Source organism: Passer montanus, unplaced genomic scaffold (assembly GCF_014805655.1).
Source record: "Passer montanus isolate IOZ18808 unplaced genomic scaffold, ASM1480565v1 scaffold25, whole genome shotgun sequence".
Lineage (NCBI taxonomy): Eukaryota > Metazoa > Chordata > Aves > Passeriformes > Passeridae > Passer > Passer montanus.
In genome coordinates, this window is record NW_024367149.1 from 11694149 (window position 1) to 11711443 (window position 17295).

General features: G+C 61.3%; 1 protein-coding gene across 4 annotated transcripts; it reads left to right on the forward strand.

Moving 5' to 3' along the window:
• The first annotated feature begins 1238 nt into the window (after positions 1–1238).
• On the forward strand, positions 1239–16530 carry IL23R (interleukin 23 receptor). Of its 4 annotated transcripts, none has more exons than XM_039711855.1 (17): positions 1239–1690; positions 2164–2378; positions 3412–3488; positions 3999–4190; positions 4419–4706; positions 4779–4902; positions 5846–6015; positions 6469–6614; positions 7173–7332; positions 8503–8585; positions 8784–8997; positions 10855–11052; positions 11777–11851; positions 13603–13653; positions 14151–14247; positions 14638–14728; positions 15622–16530. In XM_039711855.1, the coding sequence occupies exons 3-17, from the start codon at positions 3431–3433 to the stop codon at positions 16192–16194; spliced, it is 2520 nt and encodes an 839-aa protein (XP_039567789.1). In that variant the 5' UTR covers positions 1239–1690; positions 2164–2378; positions 3412–3430; the 3' UTR covers positions 16195–16530. The 4 variants fall into 4 exon arrangements, with proteins under 4 accessions (XP_039567789.1, XP_039567790.1, XP_039567791.1 ...); XM_039711856.1 differs by having other exon boundaries at positions 4018–4190; XM_039711857.1 differs by having other exon boundaries at positions 4047–4190.
• The last annotated feature ends 765 nt before the right edge of the window (positions 16531–17295 follow it).

Genomic DNA, 17295 nt, shown 5'->3' on the forward strand with positions numbered 1-17295 from the left:
CAGCCACAGCTCAGCCCCACGGGAGGAGAGCCTCCCTCAGCCCAGCCCACCCTGCCTCAGTTTCCCTCATCGGGCTCCGAGGAACACCCAAAGCACGGAGCCCCAAGCACGGGGGTGGGAAGGGGCGGTGGGGCTGCCCGGGAGGGCGGCAGCAGCTGGGATTGCCCAGCAGGGGAAGAGAAACCCGTGGGGAGGAGCGGGTGTGAGCCCGGCCCCGCTGCCGGGGAGCCCCGCGCCGCGGCTGCGGTGCTGGGGAGGGGACGGGGACACAAACGGGCTGGGAATGCAGGAACCCGCGGCTCCCGGGGCCCTGACACCCCCTGCCAGCTCCAGCTGTGCTGCCCTGGCTCCAGATGTGCGCGCTGGCCGTGCAGCCCAGCTGTGTGCCCCGGGCACCGAGCACTCCAGGGCATCCCAAAGCTGAAATTCCCACTGAACCCCCCCGGGTCCTGCTCGGGGTGCGTGAAACCTCATCTCGGGAGGGGACGGGGACACAAACGGGCTGGGAATGCAGGAACCCGCGGCTCCCGGGGCCCTGACACCCCCTGCCAGCTCCAGCTGTGCTGCCCTGGCTCCAGATGTGCCGCCCGGGCCCAGGAGTGCCTGTCCTCCCCCAGCTGTGCTGCCCTGGCTCCAGATGTGCCGCCCGGGCCCAGGAGTGCCTGTCCTCCCCCAGCTGTGCTGCCCTGGCTCCAGATGTGCGCGCTGGCCGTGCAGCCCAGCTGTGTGCCCCGGGCACCGAGCACTCCAGGGCATCCCAAAGCTGAAATTCCCACTGAACCCCCCCGGGTCCTGCTCGGGGTGCGTGAAACCTCACAAACCCAGACGTTCCCACCACCACACACGACACACATGACACGCATTGCACACATTATACTCATTACATGCATTACACACATGACACACATGACACACATTACATACATTACACATATGACACAACCTCACCACCAGCATGGTTCTCCCATCCCCCGTCCCTGCAGGCTCCCGCCCTCCCCTCCACACCCCCCCGGCCCACCCGAAGCCCGGAGCGGGCAGGGTTTGCTGGCGCTGCCCTTCCCGGGGCTCAGCGCTGCTCCCTGGCGCTTCCTCCCGCCGGGCAGAGGCGGGAGCAGCGCGGGGTTTCCTGTGGTTGCAGTGTCTAATGAGGTTAACACCGTTTTTGAGGTTTAACCCTTTGAGAGGCACGAGGGAGGAAGCGCCGGGCTCTGCCGAGCCGGGGGTGCAGAGCGCCGGAGCATCCCCGGAGCATCCCCGGGATCTCCCAGCGCTGGGAATGCGCTGCCTGCAGCGTCCTTGGGTGAGCTGGGGACAGCACGGGCACCGAGGGGGTGACAGGGGGTGTCAGCGAGGGGGTGACACTCAGTGCTGGTGAAATCAACCCCGTTCCTTAAGGACTTTCCATTGCACGCCTCCGGGATCGGCAGGAAAATTCTTTCCCTGACAGCGCCCAGGACTCTGCTGTGCTGCCAGGGAGACCAGAGCACGCCCTGGGGATGGGCTCGGCTCTCCCGGGCTGAGCCCAAGCCCTGCAGAGCTCTGGGGTGCCCCCTGCCCGCGGCTGCAGCTCGGAGGGACGCTGGGTTTTCCCAAGGACTGACTCAGACCGGGAGGGGAGCTCTGCTCTGTGCAGGGCACGCTGCTGCTGCTGCTGCAGCTCCCGGTGCTGCACATCCCAAGGACTGCCCAGGTAAGGATTCCCTGCTTTTCCCGGCTCCCAGCCCCCGGCATTTAACCCCAAAAGTTAAATATTTAACCCCAAAGGCCCCATCTGCTGCTGCTCACCCGCTGCTCCTGCGTTTGTCCTGCCCCTGGGGAAGGTTCCACGGGATTTGGGGTGGCACCGTGCAGCAGCTTCTCCCTTCTGTGCTCAATTCCCATTCCTTCAGCCCTAGTGCAGCAGGAGGCTACACCAGAGATGAGCTCAAAGCCCAGCATCTCCAAACAGCCTCGTTCCTCTGGCTGTGGAGCCTGCAAATGCCCCTGAACTGGAATAAGAACATAAACGTGATTCCAGAGGAGGCAGAGCCGGCGGCCCCTCGCATAGCTGGGCAGGTTCAGAGTACCCAGCTCTTCTCATAGGGACCCCAAATGCCTTTTTTGATTTGCCCTGGTTTGCAGGAGGCTCGTGGGCACCTGGGAACCCACAGCCTCTCTTTGTAGGTCAGGTAATTGGGAGGCACTTGAAGTTTGACTCACCCACGACGAGTGCTTGATCAGCCCTAAAACCAAACCAGGTCACCTCACCCCGCACGAGAAGCACTCACTGCTGCTGCTGCTGCTCGTGGTGGCCTGGTTTGGGCTGGAAAACAGCACTCTGGAGCTTGCACTGAGGGCTCTGGCCTCCCTCCAGGGAAACTTGCCATTCCTGACAGCAGGTATTGCACGGGAAAGGGAATCAGGGAGCGAGGGCTTGGCTGGGGGCTCAGCCCAGGCAGGGCAATGGGGGTGGCAGGGCTGGGTCAGGGTCTGCCCTGGGACCCCAGAGGGGCCTGTGGGGGTGCTGGAGCCACCCCGGCTCCAGGGCATGCTTCCAGGAGGATGCTTCTCTTGGAAAGGAGCAATTCCCCCGGGAGCTGCCTCTCCCTGCTCTCAGCAGTCCGTGCCATGCTTCTTGCTGCAGAGCCCTTCCAGCCCCACATCCAGCCCCACGAGGCTGGTGAGGCTGGGATCTCTTTCCTGGCTTGAGGGAATTCTCCCAGAGAGGCTGTGGAGAGAGGCAAAGGGAGCAGGGGCAAATCTGAGCAACCGTGGGGTGCAGGCACACGGGTGACTCCTTGGGGCTGGGGGGGATGGCCTGGCCTGGGATTCTGGGGCTGTCTCAAGGGGTTCACTGCTGGGAAGAGCCTGGCTCAGCCTGGGCAGGACCTGTGGGAAAGAGGTTATGGAAACAGGGAGTTTCCATCCCATAAAACCGTGTCTGAGCATCCCCAGGGATGGAGACTGCAGGACGAGCCCTCAGGGCAGCAGCCCCACTCTGGCCACCTTTAAAGAGCTTTTTCTTCACGTTTAGCTAGAATTTCCTGATTTCCTGACCCCGTTGTCCCCTGTCCTGCCCCTGGGCCACGCCAGGAGGAGTTTGGCTCCCTCACCTTTACTCCCCCACCAGACATCCACCCCCAAGGATCCCCCTTGAGCCCCCTCCTCTCCAGGCTGAGCAGCTCCCCGAGCCTTTCCACACTTCCCGGTGCTCCTGACCCTCGGGGGGCTCATTCCAGAGCATCCTCATCCCTCCTGTCCCCGTGGGAGCCCAGCCCTGCCGGCAGCACTGGGGGGGCTCTGGGCAGAGGGGCAGCACCCCCAGCCCCCCAGTCCCCCCTCCCCGAGGCAGGGCTGCTCAGATGTCCCTGCCGAGCCCCGCTCCCGCTGCCCCAGCAGGGTTTGTTTGCTCCACGGTGTTTTACCCCCCAGACTATGCCACAGCCCGGCCATGGCGGGGGCCGGCCAGGCTTGGGTGCTGCCCGTGCTGCTCTGCTGCCTGTGCCCAGGTGAGTGACGGCCACAGGGCCACCAGGATGGCACCCGAGCCACGCCCAGGACCCGCGGGGGGTTTGGGGTAGGAACGGGACAATTACAGAGCTGTGGGGTTGAGGGGGCATTGCAGGGGGTGGGTCCCGTGTCCTGCAGCTGCTTCTCCTTCCCTCTCCCCTCCCTGGAACGGGGACAATCCCAGGCTCCCGGGGCCATTCCCAGGGCCATTCCCAGGCTCCCGGGGCCATCCCCAGCCCCCCGCAGCCCCTGTGCCCCCACAGCCCCGAGCACAGCCCTGCCCTTTCCAGGAAGGGCAGATGGAGCCGATAGCGCCTGAGAGCGGGGCTGCTGCCGAGCTTCATCTGATAGGGAAGGGCAGCGCCCCCGCCGCCCTAATCTTGGGGATCAGAGCTCTCAGAGCGCAGGTTATTTCCCTGCAGTCATTTAAACAGTAGAGCGAAGCCTGAAATCGGTGAAACCGGCGAAACGGGCCGTTTCTGACTGCCGGGATGAGTCAGCGAGGGAAGGGGTGGGGGTTCATCCCAGCAGGGACAGAGCGTGCCGATCCCACCCAGCCTGGCTCCGGGCACTGCCAGGGACCCAGGAGCAGCCCCAGCTCCTCTGGACGCCGCGTGCCAGCGCCTGCCCGCCGTGCCAGCAACAACTCCTCCCCGGCACCACTCGTGCCCCGCTTTCACCAGCATCCCACGGGGCTGAAGGTGAGCAGGGCGGGCTGTAACCCCCCGGCCGCAGCCTCCAGCCGGGCTGCTGCTGCATGCCAGGGAGCAGAGCCGCTCCCTGCCGAGCTCTGCAGCTCCGGGCCGGCCCCGAGCCCACCTGCGGCTGTCCCGGGCCAGCCCCGAGCCCACCCTCAGCTGCCCCGGGCCGGCCCCGAGCCCACCCTCCGCTGGCCCGGGCCAGCCCCGAGCCCACCCTCTTTGGCGCAGGTGCTGCGAGCCTCAAGTGCAAGGGCCGCGTGTGGGTGGAGCCCGCGCCCGTGGTGCGGCTGGGCTCGGACATCGCCATCGGCTGCCGCTCCCGGCTGCGCTGCCCCTCGCCGCAGCTCCTCATCCTCCTCAACTACAGCCGCGCCCCGGGGACGCCACTGGCCCTGCCCGGCGGCGCCGTGCGGCTCCGGCTGCGCCGCTTCCAGATGCCCCTGGCCACCGTCACCTGCTTCTCCCGCTGCCCCCACAGCGACAGCCTGGTGTGCGGCACGGAGCTGCGGGCGGGCTGTGAGTGCCCCGGCCCCTGCCAGCCTGGCTGCCCCCGGCTGGCCGTGCCCTCACCCGGCCTCGCCCCCGCAGACCCCCCGGACCCTCCCGGCAACCTGAGCTGCGCCATCGCCGAGGGCTCGGAGCGGCTGCAGTGCGCCTGGCAGCCGGGACGGGTCACGCACCTGCCCACCCGGCACAGCCTCCACCTGCGCAGGTGAGCCCCGGGTGGCACCCGGTGACAGCGCAGTGACAGCCCCGGTGACACCCTGGTGGCAGCCCTGCTAATAGTCCCAGTGGCACCCGGTGACAGCCCAGTGACACCCCGGTGGCACCCTGGTGGCAGCCCTGCTAATAGTCCCGGTGGCACCCCGGTGACACCCCCAGTGACAGCCCAGTGACAGCGCAATGACAGCCCCGGTGGCACCCTGGTGGCAGCCCTGCTAATAGTCCCAGTGGCACCCCGGTGGCAGCGGGACTGCCGTGCCCCAGTTCCACTTCCTGCAGCTCCCGCTCTGTCACCTCCCGGCCGAGAGCCGCGGGCTGTGCCCCGCAGGACGGGCAGTGCCCGGCTCAGTCCCACCCTGCAGCCACAGCTTCCAGCGGAGCGGCTCCCTCCGAGACACAGGGGGCGAGCACGGCGCTGCCCAAAGCCCAGAGCCCAGCCTGAAGCTGGGGCAGAGGCGCTGCCCGCTGCACGGTGTGCCACAGCCCACCCGGGGGTGCTCCCTGCCACCAAGGTCCCCGCAGCGCCACCTGGCATGTCACAGCCATCCCAGGACGCTGTGGCTGGTCCCCACGGCCCAGCCTGGCAGGCTCTCAGTTCTCCTGACTCAGTTTTAAGGATATTAAATCCCGTCAGATGGAAGCTTTGTGAGGAGGAGGGACAAAGCTCCTGCCTAAATTTGGGATCAAACCAAAGCATGAAGCCAGAAATGAAGGAAGGAGTTCCCTTCCCAGTGTGAAAATACAAATCCCCAGCAGCAGTGCCAGGGAAGGGAGTGACTTTCCAGCTCGCTTTGGGGTGACAGAGTCTGGGTTGGGGATGGCCATGCCCTGGTCACGAGCTGTGACACCTCAGGAGCCAGGGTGGCCCTGCCAGCGATGGTGGTGCTGGGATGGGCACTGACGGGTGCTGGGACGGGCATTTCTGCTTCCAGGGTGGTGGCACGGGATGAGGAGGATGAGGAAGAAAAGACCTTCCCTGCAGACTCACCTGTGCTGCTGAGGGAGCTGCACAACGACAGCCACTACTCGCTGTGGGTGCAGGCCAGCAACGCGCTGGGCACTGCCCGCTCGGCCCCGCTGCACCTCAGCCTGCAGGAGCTGGGTATGGCTGTCTGTCCACTGTCCATCCTTCCCTCCACCCACCTGTCCATCCATCTGTCCACCTGTCCGTCCTTCCCTCCATCCGTCCATCCATCCATCCTTTCCTCCATCCGTCTCTTGATCCTTTCCTCCATCCATCCATCCATCCTCCATCCATCCATCCATCATAATTCCATCATCCATCCATCCATCCATCATCCATCCATCCATCCGTCCATCCATCCGTCCCTCATCACTCCATTGATCCGTCCATCCCTCATCCATCCCTTGATCCTTTCCCTCATCCGTCCGTCCATCCATCATCCCTCCCTCCACACCCATCCCTCCCTCCATCCCCCGTGAGCAGCACGGCATGCCGGGGCTGTGCGTGGCCACCCTGCCCTGCAGTGTCCCTTTGGGGACACCCCGAGCCCAAGGACAGCGCCCTGCCCTGCCCTCCCTCCTGTCCCCACAGTGGTGCCCGCTCTGCCCGTGCCCGTCGGGGCTGAGACCACGGACACGTCCCCAGCCATCACCACCACCCACTGGAGCAGCCAGACCCGGCTGAGGAGCGTGCACTGCGAGGAGAGGCGCAGGCCCACGGGCACCCCCGCCTGGCACGTGAGCCCCCAGACCCCCAAACCCCCCAGCTGCACCCTGAGGAGGTGCCAGTCCCGCTCCCGCTGGAGACCCCGCGGGCAAGGGGAACATTTGGGGTCACCCCAAACTCACCCCTTTGCTCCGCGCTGGTCAAACGGGCACCCGCACTCGGGGGGCAGCAGGGCTGACATCTGGGACAGCAGAGGGCCTCGTGGGCAGGGCTAGCTCAGCTTTTTCAGCAAAAGGAGGGAAATCCAAATGTTTCCAAGCGTTCCGCTCTGCGAGGACAAGGCACAAAATCCTGGGGGATGCTCAGTGCCCACCCCAGACAAAACCACACTGGGGCAGGGATGGGAACACCCCCGAGCGCTGCCAGGGCTGAGCCTGGCCCCAGCTGCCACAGGAGCCCCAAAACCTCCGCGGTGGCACACTCCCAGCACGGCTGGGGGCTCTGGCCGTGCCCCGCAGGGTGGCACCGGAGGGGACCGGGCGGGTCCTGCCCGTGCCCGCGCCCGGGGGTGGCGGTGGCAGTGGGGACCCGCTGGATCCCGCTCCCCCAGCGCCCTGCTTGCCGCGCAGGTGGAGCTGTGCGACAAGGTGCCACGGGAGGGTCCCCGCTGGCAGCACGAGCTGCAGAGCGACACCGAGTTCGTGTTCCAGGCCAGGTGCCGGCTCGGCACCGCCCGCAGCCCCTGGAGCGCCTGGAGCCCCCCGCTCCTGTACCGCACCCCCGAGGCAGGTGGGTCAGCGCCGGCGACACCCGCGAGTGGCATGTGCCAGCCCTGTCCCCACGCTGGAGGGGGTTCAAAGTGCCTGCGGATGTGGCACTTGGGGACGCGGGGCAGTGGTGGCCTCGCAGCGCTGGGGGTGGCTGGGCTGGGTGTTCTCAGCTTTTCCGACCGAGCAGATTCCAGCATCCCCAGCGCCTTGCTTGCTGCCCTGGGTGGAAAAATCCCATCGGCCGCGGTGTGGCGACAAATCGCGGTCACCGAGGCAGCTCCGCGCACCCGTGCCAGCTGCTGGCCTCGGCACGGGCCGGGCACGAGCCTGGCACGGCCAGCCCGGGGAGCCCAGCGGGGCACGGCGGTGCTGTACCCCAGCAGCAGCGCCCGCGCTGCTCTCCGCCCGCGCCCTCTCCCCTGGCAGCCCGGGCGGGGGGGCTTCCTGGGGGGCTGCAGGGACCTCGGGGCCCTCCGTGTGCCATGGTGTCACCCCCTGTGTGTTACGGTGTCCTCCCGGTGTGTCACCCCCGGTGTGTGACGGTGTCCCTCTGGTGTGCCCCGGTGTCCCTCCGGTGTGTCCCTCGAGGTGCCCTCCCGTATGTCAGGGTGCCCCTCCCGGTGTCTCTCCGCTGTGTCACGGTGTCATTCCCGGTGTGCCCTCCGGTGTGCCCCGGTGTCACTGCCGGTGTGTCACGGTCTCTCCCGGTGTCCCTCGGCTGTGTCACGGTGTGTCTCCCGGTGTCTCTCCGCTGTGTCACGGTGTCATTCCCGGTGTGCCCTCCGGTGTGCCCCGGTGTCACTGCCGGTGTGTCACGGTCTCTCCCGGTGTCCCTCCGGTGTGTCTCTGCTGTGTCACCGTGTCCCTCCCGGTGTCCCCCCGGTGTGTCACGGTGTCCCTCCGCTGTGTCACGGTGTGACTCCCGGTGTCCCCTCCGGTGTCCCCTCGAAGTGCCCTCCGCTGTGTCACTCTGGTGTCTCTCCGGTGTGTCACGGTCTCTCCCGGTGTCCCTCGGCTGTGTCACGGTGTGTCTCCCGGTGTCTCTCCGGTGTCACGGTGTCCCTCCCGGGCTGTCACGGTGTGTCTCCCGGTGTCTCTCCGGTGTGTCACGGTGTCTCTCCCGGTGTCTCTCCGGTGTGTCACCCCCGGTGTGTCACGGTGTCCCTCACGCTGTCCCCGCTCTCCGCAGCCCCCGCCGCCGCTCCCGCCGTGTGGCGGCGCCTGGGCCGGGCGCTGCCCGACGGCAGCCGCGAGGTGACGGTCCTGATCAAGGTAAGGCGGGCCGGGGCAGCCCCCGCGGGGCTCGGCTCCGCCGCTCCCCCCCGAGCCGCCGCCGGTGCCGCCCTCCCCGAGGAGCCCTCCGGCCGCGGGCACGGCAGGAGAACCCCCCACCCCTGCCAAACCTGCCAGCAGGCGGGCACAGCCGGGGTCCCGGGGACACCCCCGAGCCCTGTCGCCGTGTCCCCGCAGCCGCTGGCCCCGCGGGATGCCCGCGGGCGGATCCTGGGCTACGCCGTGAGCGCCGGGAGCGCGGCGGGAGCGCGGCCGCTGTGCCGCACCGCCGGCACCGAGTGCGCCGTGCTGGTGCCGCCCGGAGCCCGCAGCCTCCTCGTCACCGCCCGCAACGCCAAAGGGACCTCCAGCCCCGCCAGCATCCCCCTGAACCCCGCTGCGGAGCAGGAAGGTACGGGGGAAGCGCAGAGAAAGCGCTGGGCTGTGCGGGGGGACGGCCCTGGCACTGCTCTGCCCGCGCCACCGGGGGCACGGAGCCCCCCAGACATGGCCCCTGGAGATATCCCCAGCTGGATGTGGAATCATGGGATTCTGGAGTGGTTTGGGTTGGGAGAGACCTCAAAGCCCAGCTCATTTCACTGTCCCATGGCAGGGACAGCTGTCCCAGGCTGCCCCAAACCCATCCAGCCTGGCCTTGGGCACTGCCAGGGATCCAGGGGCAGCCACAGCTGCTCTGGCAATTCCATCCCAGCCCCTGCCCACCCTGCCAGGAACAATTCCCAATTCCCAATCTCCCATCCATCCCTGTCCTCTGGAAGCGGGAGCCATTCCCTGTGTCCTGTCCCTCCATCCTTGTCCCCAGTCCCTCTGCAGCTCTCCTGGAGCCCCTCCAGGCTCTGGAATCTCAGCCCTTCACCTCCTAAGGCTGCAGCAACAAACTCATTTTTAAATTTGCCCTGCCCGTGTTCTCTGGCAAAGCAAAGGGTGCCAGGCTGCTCCTCTGCTCCAAAGCAGCTCCTGCAGCCTCTGCCAGCCCTCACTGCCAGCTGGGTCCCTGCAAACTGAAAAAGAAGGGAGGGAAAAAAAACCCTTTTAAATCCTTTTAGGACCACCTTATGTCCCTGTGCCCTGGGCTGTGGTTTTCCCCACAACCACACTTTGCTAGTTCTGAAAAACGCCTCTGAATGAGCAATGGGAGGGGAAAGTCCCATTCAAGCTGAGGACAAACACATGACTAAAAAGAAACTGAAGAGAAACAAGGTGGAAAAACCTCTCTAAGCTGTGACGTTTATCAGAACCGTGCAGGTTTCTGGTAAGCAGGGACAGCTGAAGCACTTCAGGGACGTGACAGAGCCAACGGGGTGGGCTTGGGATTCGCAGACACAGAGCTCCACATCTGGCTGGGGATCAGCACAGCTGGCTAGGGGCACCTGGGCTGTGCCAGCCACAGCGTGGGCACAGCCCCAGGGCAGGGAATGTCCCCCACGAAGGACAGTGAGGGGCTGGAGCGTGTCCAGGGCAGGGAACGGGGCTGGGAAGGGGCTGCAGAATCCCTGAGGGAGCTGGGAAGGGGCTGCAGAATCCCTGAGGGAGCTGGGAAGGGGCTGCAGAATCCCTGAGGGAGCTGGGAAGGGGCTGCAGAATCCCTGAGGGAGCTGGGAAGGGGCTGCAGAATCCCTGAGGGAGCTGGGAAGGGGCTGCAGAATCCCTGAGGGAGCTGGGAAGGGGCTGCAGAATCCCTGAGGGAGCTGGGAAGGGGCTGCAGAATCCCTGAGGGAGCTGGGAAGGGGCTGAGCCTGGAGCAAAGGAGGCTCAGGGGCCCTTGTGGCTCTGCACAGCTCCTGCCAGGAGGGGACAGCCGGGGTCGGGCTGTGCTCCAGGAACAGGGACAGGAGCAGAGGGAACGGCCCCAGGCTGGGCCAGGCAGCTCAGGGGGGATATTGGGAATGTTCCTTCCTGGAAAGGTTCTCCAGCCCTGGCACAGCTGCCCAGGGCAGGGATGGAGTCCCCATGCCTGGAGGGATTCAAAAGCCACATGGATGTGGCACTTGGGGACACAGGGCAGTGGTGGCCTTGATCTTTAAGGCCTTTTCAACCTGAATAATTCTATGAAATACAGATCAATACCTAAAGATAGATTTATACACATATTCTGTATGCTTAGATATAAACCCACCATATTCTATAACTCCCTGTTCACCCTTCAGTTTCCAAAGCCTCCCAGGAAAGCCACACTTGTCCTGGGCTGACCCTTCCCAGTCCCCACGGCTGAGTTTGGGCTGACAGCCCTTGGCCTCTCTCTCCCCAGCATTCCCAGCCCCAGAGGCCGTGGAGGTGAAGGCGGAGCAGCAGAGCAGGCTGCTGGTCCAGTGGCAGCCCCCCGCGGCCAGCCCGAGCCCCCTGCTCTGGTTCATCCTGGAGTGGGTGTCCAGCCCCCAGCACGGCCAGCAGGAGCAGTTCTGCTGGGAGAGAATCCCGCACGGGGAAACGCACGCCTACATCCAAGGTAGGACACAGGATCCCCTTTTGTGCCTGCCACAGCTCCTCTGCACCTCACCAACCCTAATCACAACATCAGTCCCAACTGGATTTTAAATCCAAAGCAGAATATGAATCCCTAGTGGATTATAAATCCAAACCAGACTATCAATCCCAACTAGATTATAAATCCAAATCAGACTATAAATCCCAATTAGATTATCAGTCCAAATCAGACTATAAAGCAGAATTAGACTATAAATCCAAACCAGACTATCAATCCCAATTAGATTATAAATCCAAATCAGACTATCAATCCCAATTAGATTATAAATCCAAACCAGACTATAAATCCCAATTAGATTATAAATCCAAGTCAGGCTATCAATCCCAACTAGATTATCAATCCAAATCAGACTATCAATCCAAATCAGATTATCAATCCAAATCAGACTATAAGACACCTTCATTTGAGTGCGAGCCCCTGCCCACCTGTTTTTGGGGAGTGGGGCCATGAAGAGCCCTCAGGGAAGGAGGAGGAGGAGGGCAGCAGTAGCAGATTTGAGGGCGCACAGTGGGATTGGGATCTCTGGGTGAAGATCACAGGGGAGGGAGGGGATGGGGAGGGAAAGAAAATGAATGTAAAATGAGCTGGCGGGCCGGGAAGGAGCCCAGGCGCCCAGGGGCTGCTGCCAGCGGCAGCCCGGGGCCGGGCACAGTGCCACCCCGAGCTGAGCCGTCCCGTCCCGCAGGGCCAGCGGCGCTCCCGAGCGTGCGGCTGTTCGCGGTGTACCCCGGCGGGAGCAGCGCGCCCCGGCCCGGCACAGGTGAGCCCGCGGGAACGCCGCGCTCCTCGATGTGCTTGTGTCAAACCCTCATGTCATACACTTAGTCAATGTGTTTGTGTCAAACCCTCATGTCATAGACTTAGTCAATGTGTTTGTGTCAAACCCTCATGTCATACACTTAGTCAATGTGTTTGTGTCAAACCCTCATTTCATACACTTAGTCAATGTGTTAATACATTTAATCAATGTATTTAATACATTTAATCAATGTATTTGTGTAAAACCCTAATTTAATACATTGAATCAATGTATTTAATACATTAATTCAATGTATTTGTGTAAAACCCTAATTTAATACATTTAATCAATGTATTTGTGTAAACCCCAAATTTAATACATTGAATCGATGTATTTAATACATTGAATCGATGTATTTAATACATTTAATCGATGTATTTATGTAAAACCCATCTCTAGCTGGTCTTTGCTCCCTGCACAGACCCAGAACACCCAAGAACCTCATTTTCCTTCAATGGAGTCGTTGTCCCTTTCCATGGCAGAAAAGTGAGGTTGCATATGCAGAACTCACAATAAGATGTTACAGATAAGCCAAAATACAGCAGATATTAAAAAAAAAAAAAAAAAAAGGAAAATAGAAAAGCAAAACACAGCTTTTGCAGAGAGCAGAGCCAGCCTGCCCTTCCTACCTTGGGTGGGAACCACGGAGCGCCTTGGAAGGGACACCTGCAGCGCAAAACACAGCTTTTTGCCTGCCCTTCCTACCTTGGGTGGGAACCACGGAGCGCCTTGGAAGGGACACCTGCAGCTGGGCCAGGCAGCCTCAGTCTGGGAAGGGTTCAGGGCAGGAAAACTCCTCTTCATCACCGGCGTGGCTTTGGGTGTCCTCCAGAGCTGGGCAGGGGCTGAGGGCGAGGCCAGGCTGTGACCCCAGGGCAGGGTCTGAGCCCCCCAGGGCAGGGTCTGAGCCCCAGGGCAGGGTCTGAGCCCCCAGGGCAGGGTCTGAGCCCCAGGGCAGGGTCTGAGCCCCCAGAGCAGGGTCTGAGCCCCCCAGGGCAGGGTCTGAGCCCCAGAGCAGGGTCTGAGCCCCCCAGGGCAGGGTCTGAGACCCAGAGCAGGGTCTGTGACACCAGAGCAGGGTCTGGGCCCCCCAGAGCAGGGTCTGAGCCCCCCAGAGCAGGGTCTGTGAGCCCAGGAGCTGGTGCTCATGTCAGCACAAAGAGGCTCCTTGCCATGGCAGGGCCCTCAGCTGCAGACCTCCCCTCTCTGCATGGAAATAATCAGGAAATTCATTCCCAAGGGGTGCAGGCACTTTGGGAATCACGGAATCCCAGAGTGGTTTGGGGTGGAAGGACCTCAGCGCCCACCCAGTGCCAGCCCTGCCCTGGCAGGGACACCTCCCATCATCCCAGTGTCCAGCCTGGCACTGCCAGGGACCCACAACTTCTCTGGGAAAGCTGTTAAACAGCCTGGGAATGCTGCTGAAAACTGATGGATCTCCCCAGGGGGACTAAAGCCTTGTTTTGGGTGCTGAGGAGCGGGAGGGATGTGCAGGGAAGAGGTTCTGTGGGTGGGGACAGGAGCTGATCAACCCCTCATTTAATTGTGGGGTCACTGTGTGACCCCACAGAGCTGCAGTTACTCATGACTTCAGGGACCCTAATTGTTCTCGTTACACCATTGCTGATTTTCCTGAAAAGACAGAGCCAGGGCGGGTTCTGTGTGCCCAGAGCCCTGCAAAGCAGCACAGACATTCCCCCTCTCTGTTGCAGCCCCTGCAGAGGAGCCGCTCCTGGGCAGCGCCCACAGCCCGACGTCCCAGGGTAAGGAGGGCAGCTCTGCCTTGCTAAGCCAGGCTTTCTCCAGCTTTAACCCAGCGGGAACTGGGAGCTCCCAGGTGCTTTGGGCAGGTCAGAGCTGCTAAAGGAGGTTTTCCCCACGTGCAGGGAAGGCTGTGTGCTCTCAGGGGTGAGCAGCACCCACAGAATGCAGGGTGGGTTTGAGTTCTGCTTCCTACCGAGGTTAAAATACAATGCCCAGCCCAAGGGGGAGGGCCAGAACCAGGGAATTATCAAATTAACCTAAGCAAGGGGCTGATCCCACCCTGCAGCCGGAACCAGGGATGTTTCAGCACTTCCAGCACTCGGGGGTGCTCTGCGTGCACATCCTCTGCTAAAGGTCACCATCCGTGCAGCTCTTAAACCAAAAGCAAAACCAGCCCGGGCTGAGGCACTCACATCAGCACTTCTGAGCTGGGGCAGGAAATGGTGAGTGCCTGCAGCACCGGGCCGTGACCTCCTCCCTCTCCATCCTCCTGCAGATGATGACATCCGAGTTCTCCTGGGACTGAGCCTCAGCGTGCTCGGATCATCCGTTCTCTTTGCAATTGTGATGTTTAAAAAATCAGTCAGGAAAAGGTATTCCTTTCTCCTCCATATCTTCTTTCCTTATTTCCAATTCTTTTTTTTTTTTTTGTACGTAGAAGAAATATAAAATTTCTTCTAGGACGTTTTAAAATCAACGACAGAGCCCTTTTCACCTCAGCCCGAGGGCAATGCCACACATTTATCAGGCTGTTGTGTGAAAGGACTTTTTGGTGCTCTGCAGTAAGGCAGAGACCAACAGAAAAAGTCAAATAAACATGAAACTGGTGAAATTAAAGAATGGGGAACCCAGAGTTTCCAAGCCCCTCTCCAAGGCTGGGTGTTCTTCATGCGTCCTGCCTACCCAGGCAGTTTCATCCTGCATGAGGAATATCTGAGTAACCCCTTGGAGTAACATTTGGGGTTTGTTTTTGCCTTTTGAAGGGTAAAGGCCACCCTTGTGTCCCTGCTGCCCAAGTGGCTCTTTGAGGACTTTCCCCGCATGGAGAACAGCAGCGTGGTGAAGTCACTCCAGGTGAGGGCAGAGTTATCTCCTGGCTTTGCTTCCCCTCAGATTAAAGCTTGGCTTTGCAGAATGATCCAGGTTGGGAAATCCCTCTGGGAACATCCAGTCCCACCATCCCCCAGCACTGCCCCGTGTCCCCAAGTGCCACATCCACAGGGATTTTAAATCCCTGCAGGGATGGGGACTCCACCCTGTGCCAGGGCTGGACAGCCCTTTCCACAGAGAAATTTTCCCTAAAAATCCAACCTAAAGCTCCCCTGGCACAACTGGAGGCCATCTCCTCTGGTAACATTCCCTGTTAGCTGGGAGAGGGCAGTGCTGTGAGGAACAGGGATGGGGAGAGTTCCAGTTCTGAGGTACTGGGACTGCTCAGGAAGCATTTCCCAGGGGTGTGGGAGCCTGGATTCACTGGGGCCTTTAAACCTGAATTCCCCATTTTCTGTATTCCATTTAACCTGAATTCCACATTTTCTGTACTCTGCTAAACCTGAATTCCACATTTTCTGTATTCCGTTCAACCCGAATTCCACATTTTCTGTATTCTGTTCAACCCGAATTCCACATTTCCTATACTCCATTATACCTGAATTCCACATTTTCTGTATTCCATTTAACCTGAATTCCCCATTTTCTGTATTCTGTTCAATCTGAATTCCACATTTTCTGTATTCTGCTAAACCTGAATTCCCCATTTTCTGTATTCCATTTAACCTGAATTCCCCATTTTCTGTATTCCATGGAACCTGAATTCCCCATTTTCTGTATTCCATGGCCACAGCTGCCCGGGGCCGGGAGGGACCTCAGAGCTGTTCCCATTCCCTGCCTGGGCCCAGGCTGCCCAAGCCCTAATGACAGCTCTCCTGTTACCACCCCCTGCTGCCTGAGCCCCCTTTTTTCCCCAGGACAAGGCGGATTTCCCCAGCTCCAGCCTCCAGGAGCCCTTCCTGGCCCCCGCTGACCCCGCGGTCACGGATGTCCAGGAGGTGCCGGCGCAGGAGCGGCCCCAGAGCGTGGACACGGAGGTGCCCGAGCCCAGGGAGGTCCCAGGGGCCGTGGTGGCCCCCAGCAGCGTGTCCCCAGGGCAGCTGGGTGCCTACAAGCCGCAGCTCTCCGTCGGGAACGCTTTGGGGTACGTCGCTGCTGGGATCCCGCAGGCGCAGCCACCCGCGGCAGAGGCGGGGATGTCCTGCCTGGACTACAGCAGCCCCGTCCCCCAGCTGTGGGAGCAGCAGGGAGGGACACCCCAGCTGTGCCTGCTGGACAAGATCAACCTGGTGCTCAACAGCAGCCTGGAATTCCCGGGGCGGGCGGGACCCGGACCCGGCCCGGAGCAGCGCTGGGAGCCGCCCGGCGACGGCCCCGAGCAGATGCTGGTCCCCGAGGAGCTGCTGTCCTGCCTGAGAGCCACCAACGGGGACCCTGCCGCCCTCAGAGCGTGGCAGGGCTGCTCTGGGAGCAGCTGGGACTGGGGATAAAGCCCTGGAGCCGCGACCAAGGCGGTGTCAGCGCCGGGACTGCCGAAGGGAGAGCCAGAGCAAAACTCCCAGCTGGAATATTGCTGTCTTACTCCGCTGCAGGGTCTTGGGGCTGCCTGGGAGTCTTGGGCCAGCAAATCCCAGTTTTAACCTTACCTCACACTGGCAGGAGCAAAAAACCCATAAAGCTTGGATTCCTGGGATGCCAAGCAGGAGATTCCTGCAGGATGAAATATCATCAATCACTGCTCAGCATCATCCTCTCCTTAAGGGTTTGGAGCACTTCATTCCCAAGAGTTTGGAGCACTTCATTCCCAAGAGTTTGGAGCACTTCATTCCCAAGAGTTTGGAGCACTTCATTCCCAAGAGTTTCCAATATTACAAACCCCCTCATTTTTGGTATCAGGATTTTCTATCCCCTGTTTTAAGCTTGGTTTTACCGTTGGCAGTCGGATCCAGTGGCAGAGATTCCCACTTGTTTATCAGCTCAGGGATGAATTCCACGATTTGCAGGACCCACAGAGATGCACCACGGTGCTGTCCCATCACCACCAAAGCGATAACAAAAAAAGGTCTTTTCATATAAAGGGAAGGAGGGAACAAGTGAAAAGAAACAAGGAAGGGGGGCAGGCAGTTCAGGGGGTGGGAGAACAGAGAGAGCCACCCACTCCTGCTGACTCCAGCCCTGCAGAGCAGGGGGAGCCCGAGGTGCAAGGAGATCCCCCCACCCCAGAGATCAGCCAGGCTCCCCGTGGGACTTGTTCACCTCTTCAAAAAGCCAGCTCAGAAATGATTCAACCTGAAACGAGACTGAAGAAACAATAAATAAATTCAACACGCAATAAATGGTGTATTAAACGTGCATCTGAGCTGCAGTTTTAACCCCTTGGTGCCACTGCCATGCAGGAGGGCGTGGAATTCATTCTGTTTGAGGTTTGCACACAGAGCTGGGTTTAGGCTCAGCTTAGTCACCAACTGTGGCGTGACCTTCATCTACAGAGCCTGGGTTGGTGCAGCTGGCAAAGCCTCAGGACCAAAGCCCCTCAAACCCTTCGGGAAGAGCAGCAGGACCAGGAGAAGATGGAAAGCTGCCCTGAGCAG

Coding starts and splice junctions, on each gene's coding strand:
- IL23R (XM_039711855.1), top strand. CDS start 3,431: ATGGCGGGGGCCGGCCAGGCTTGGGTGCTGCCCGTGCTGCTCTGCTGC. Junction 6,016..6,468: donor CCTCAGCCTGCAGGAGCTGG/GTATGGCTGTCT, acceptor CTGTCCCCACAG/TGGTGCCCGCTCTGCCCGTG. Junction 7,333..8,502: donor GTACCGCACCCCCGAGGCAG/GTGGGTCAGCGC, acceptor CGCTCTCCGCAG/CCCCCGCCGCCGCTCCCGCC.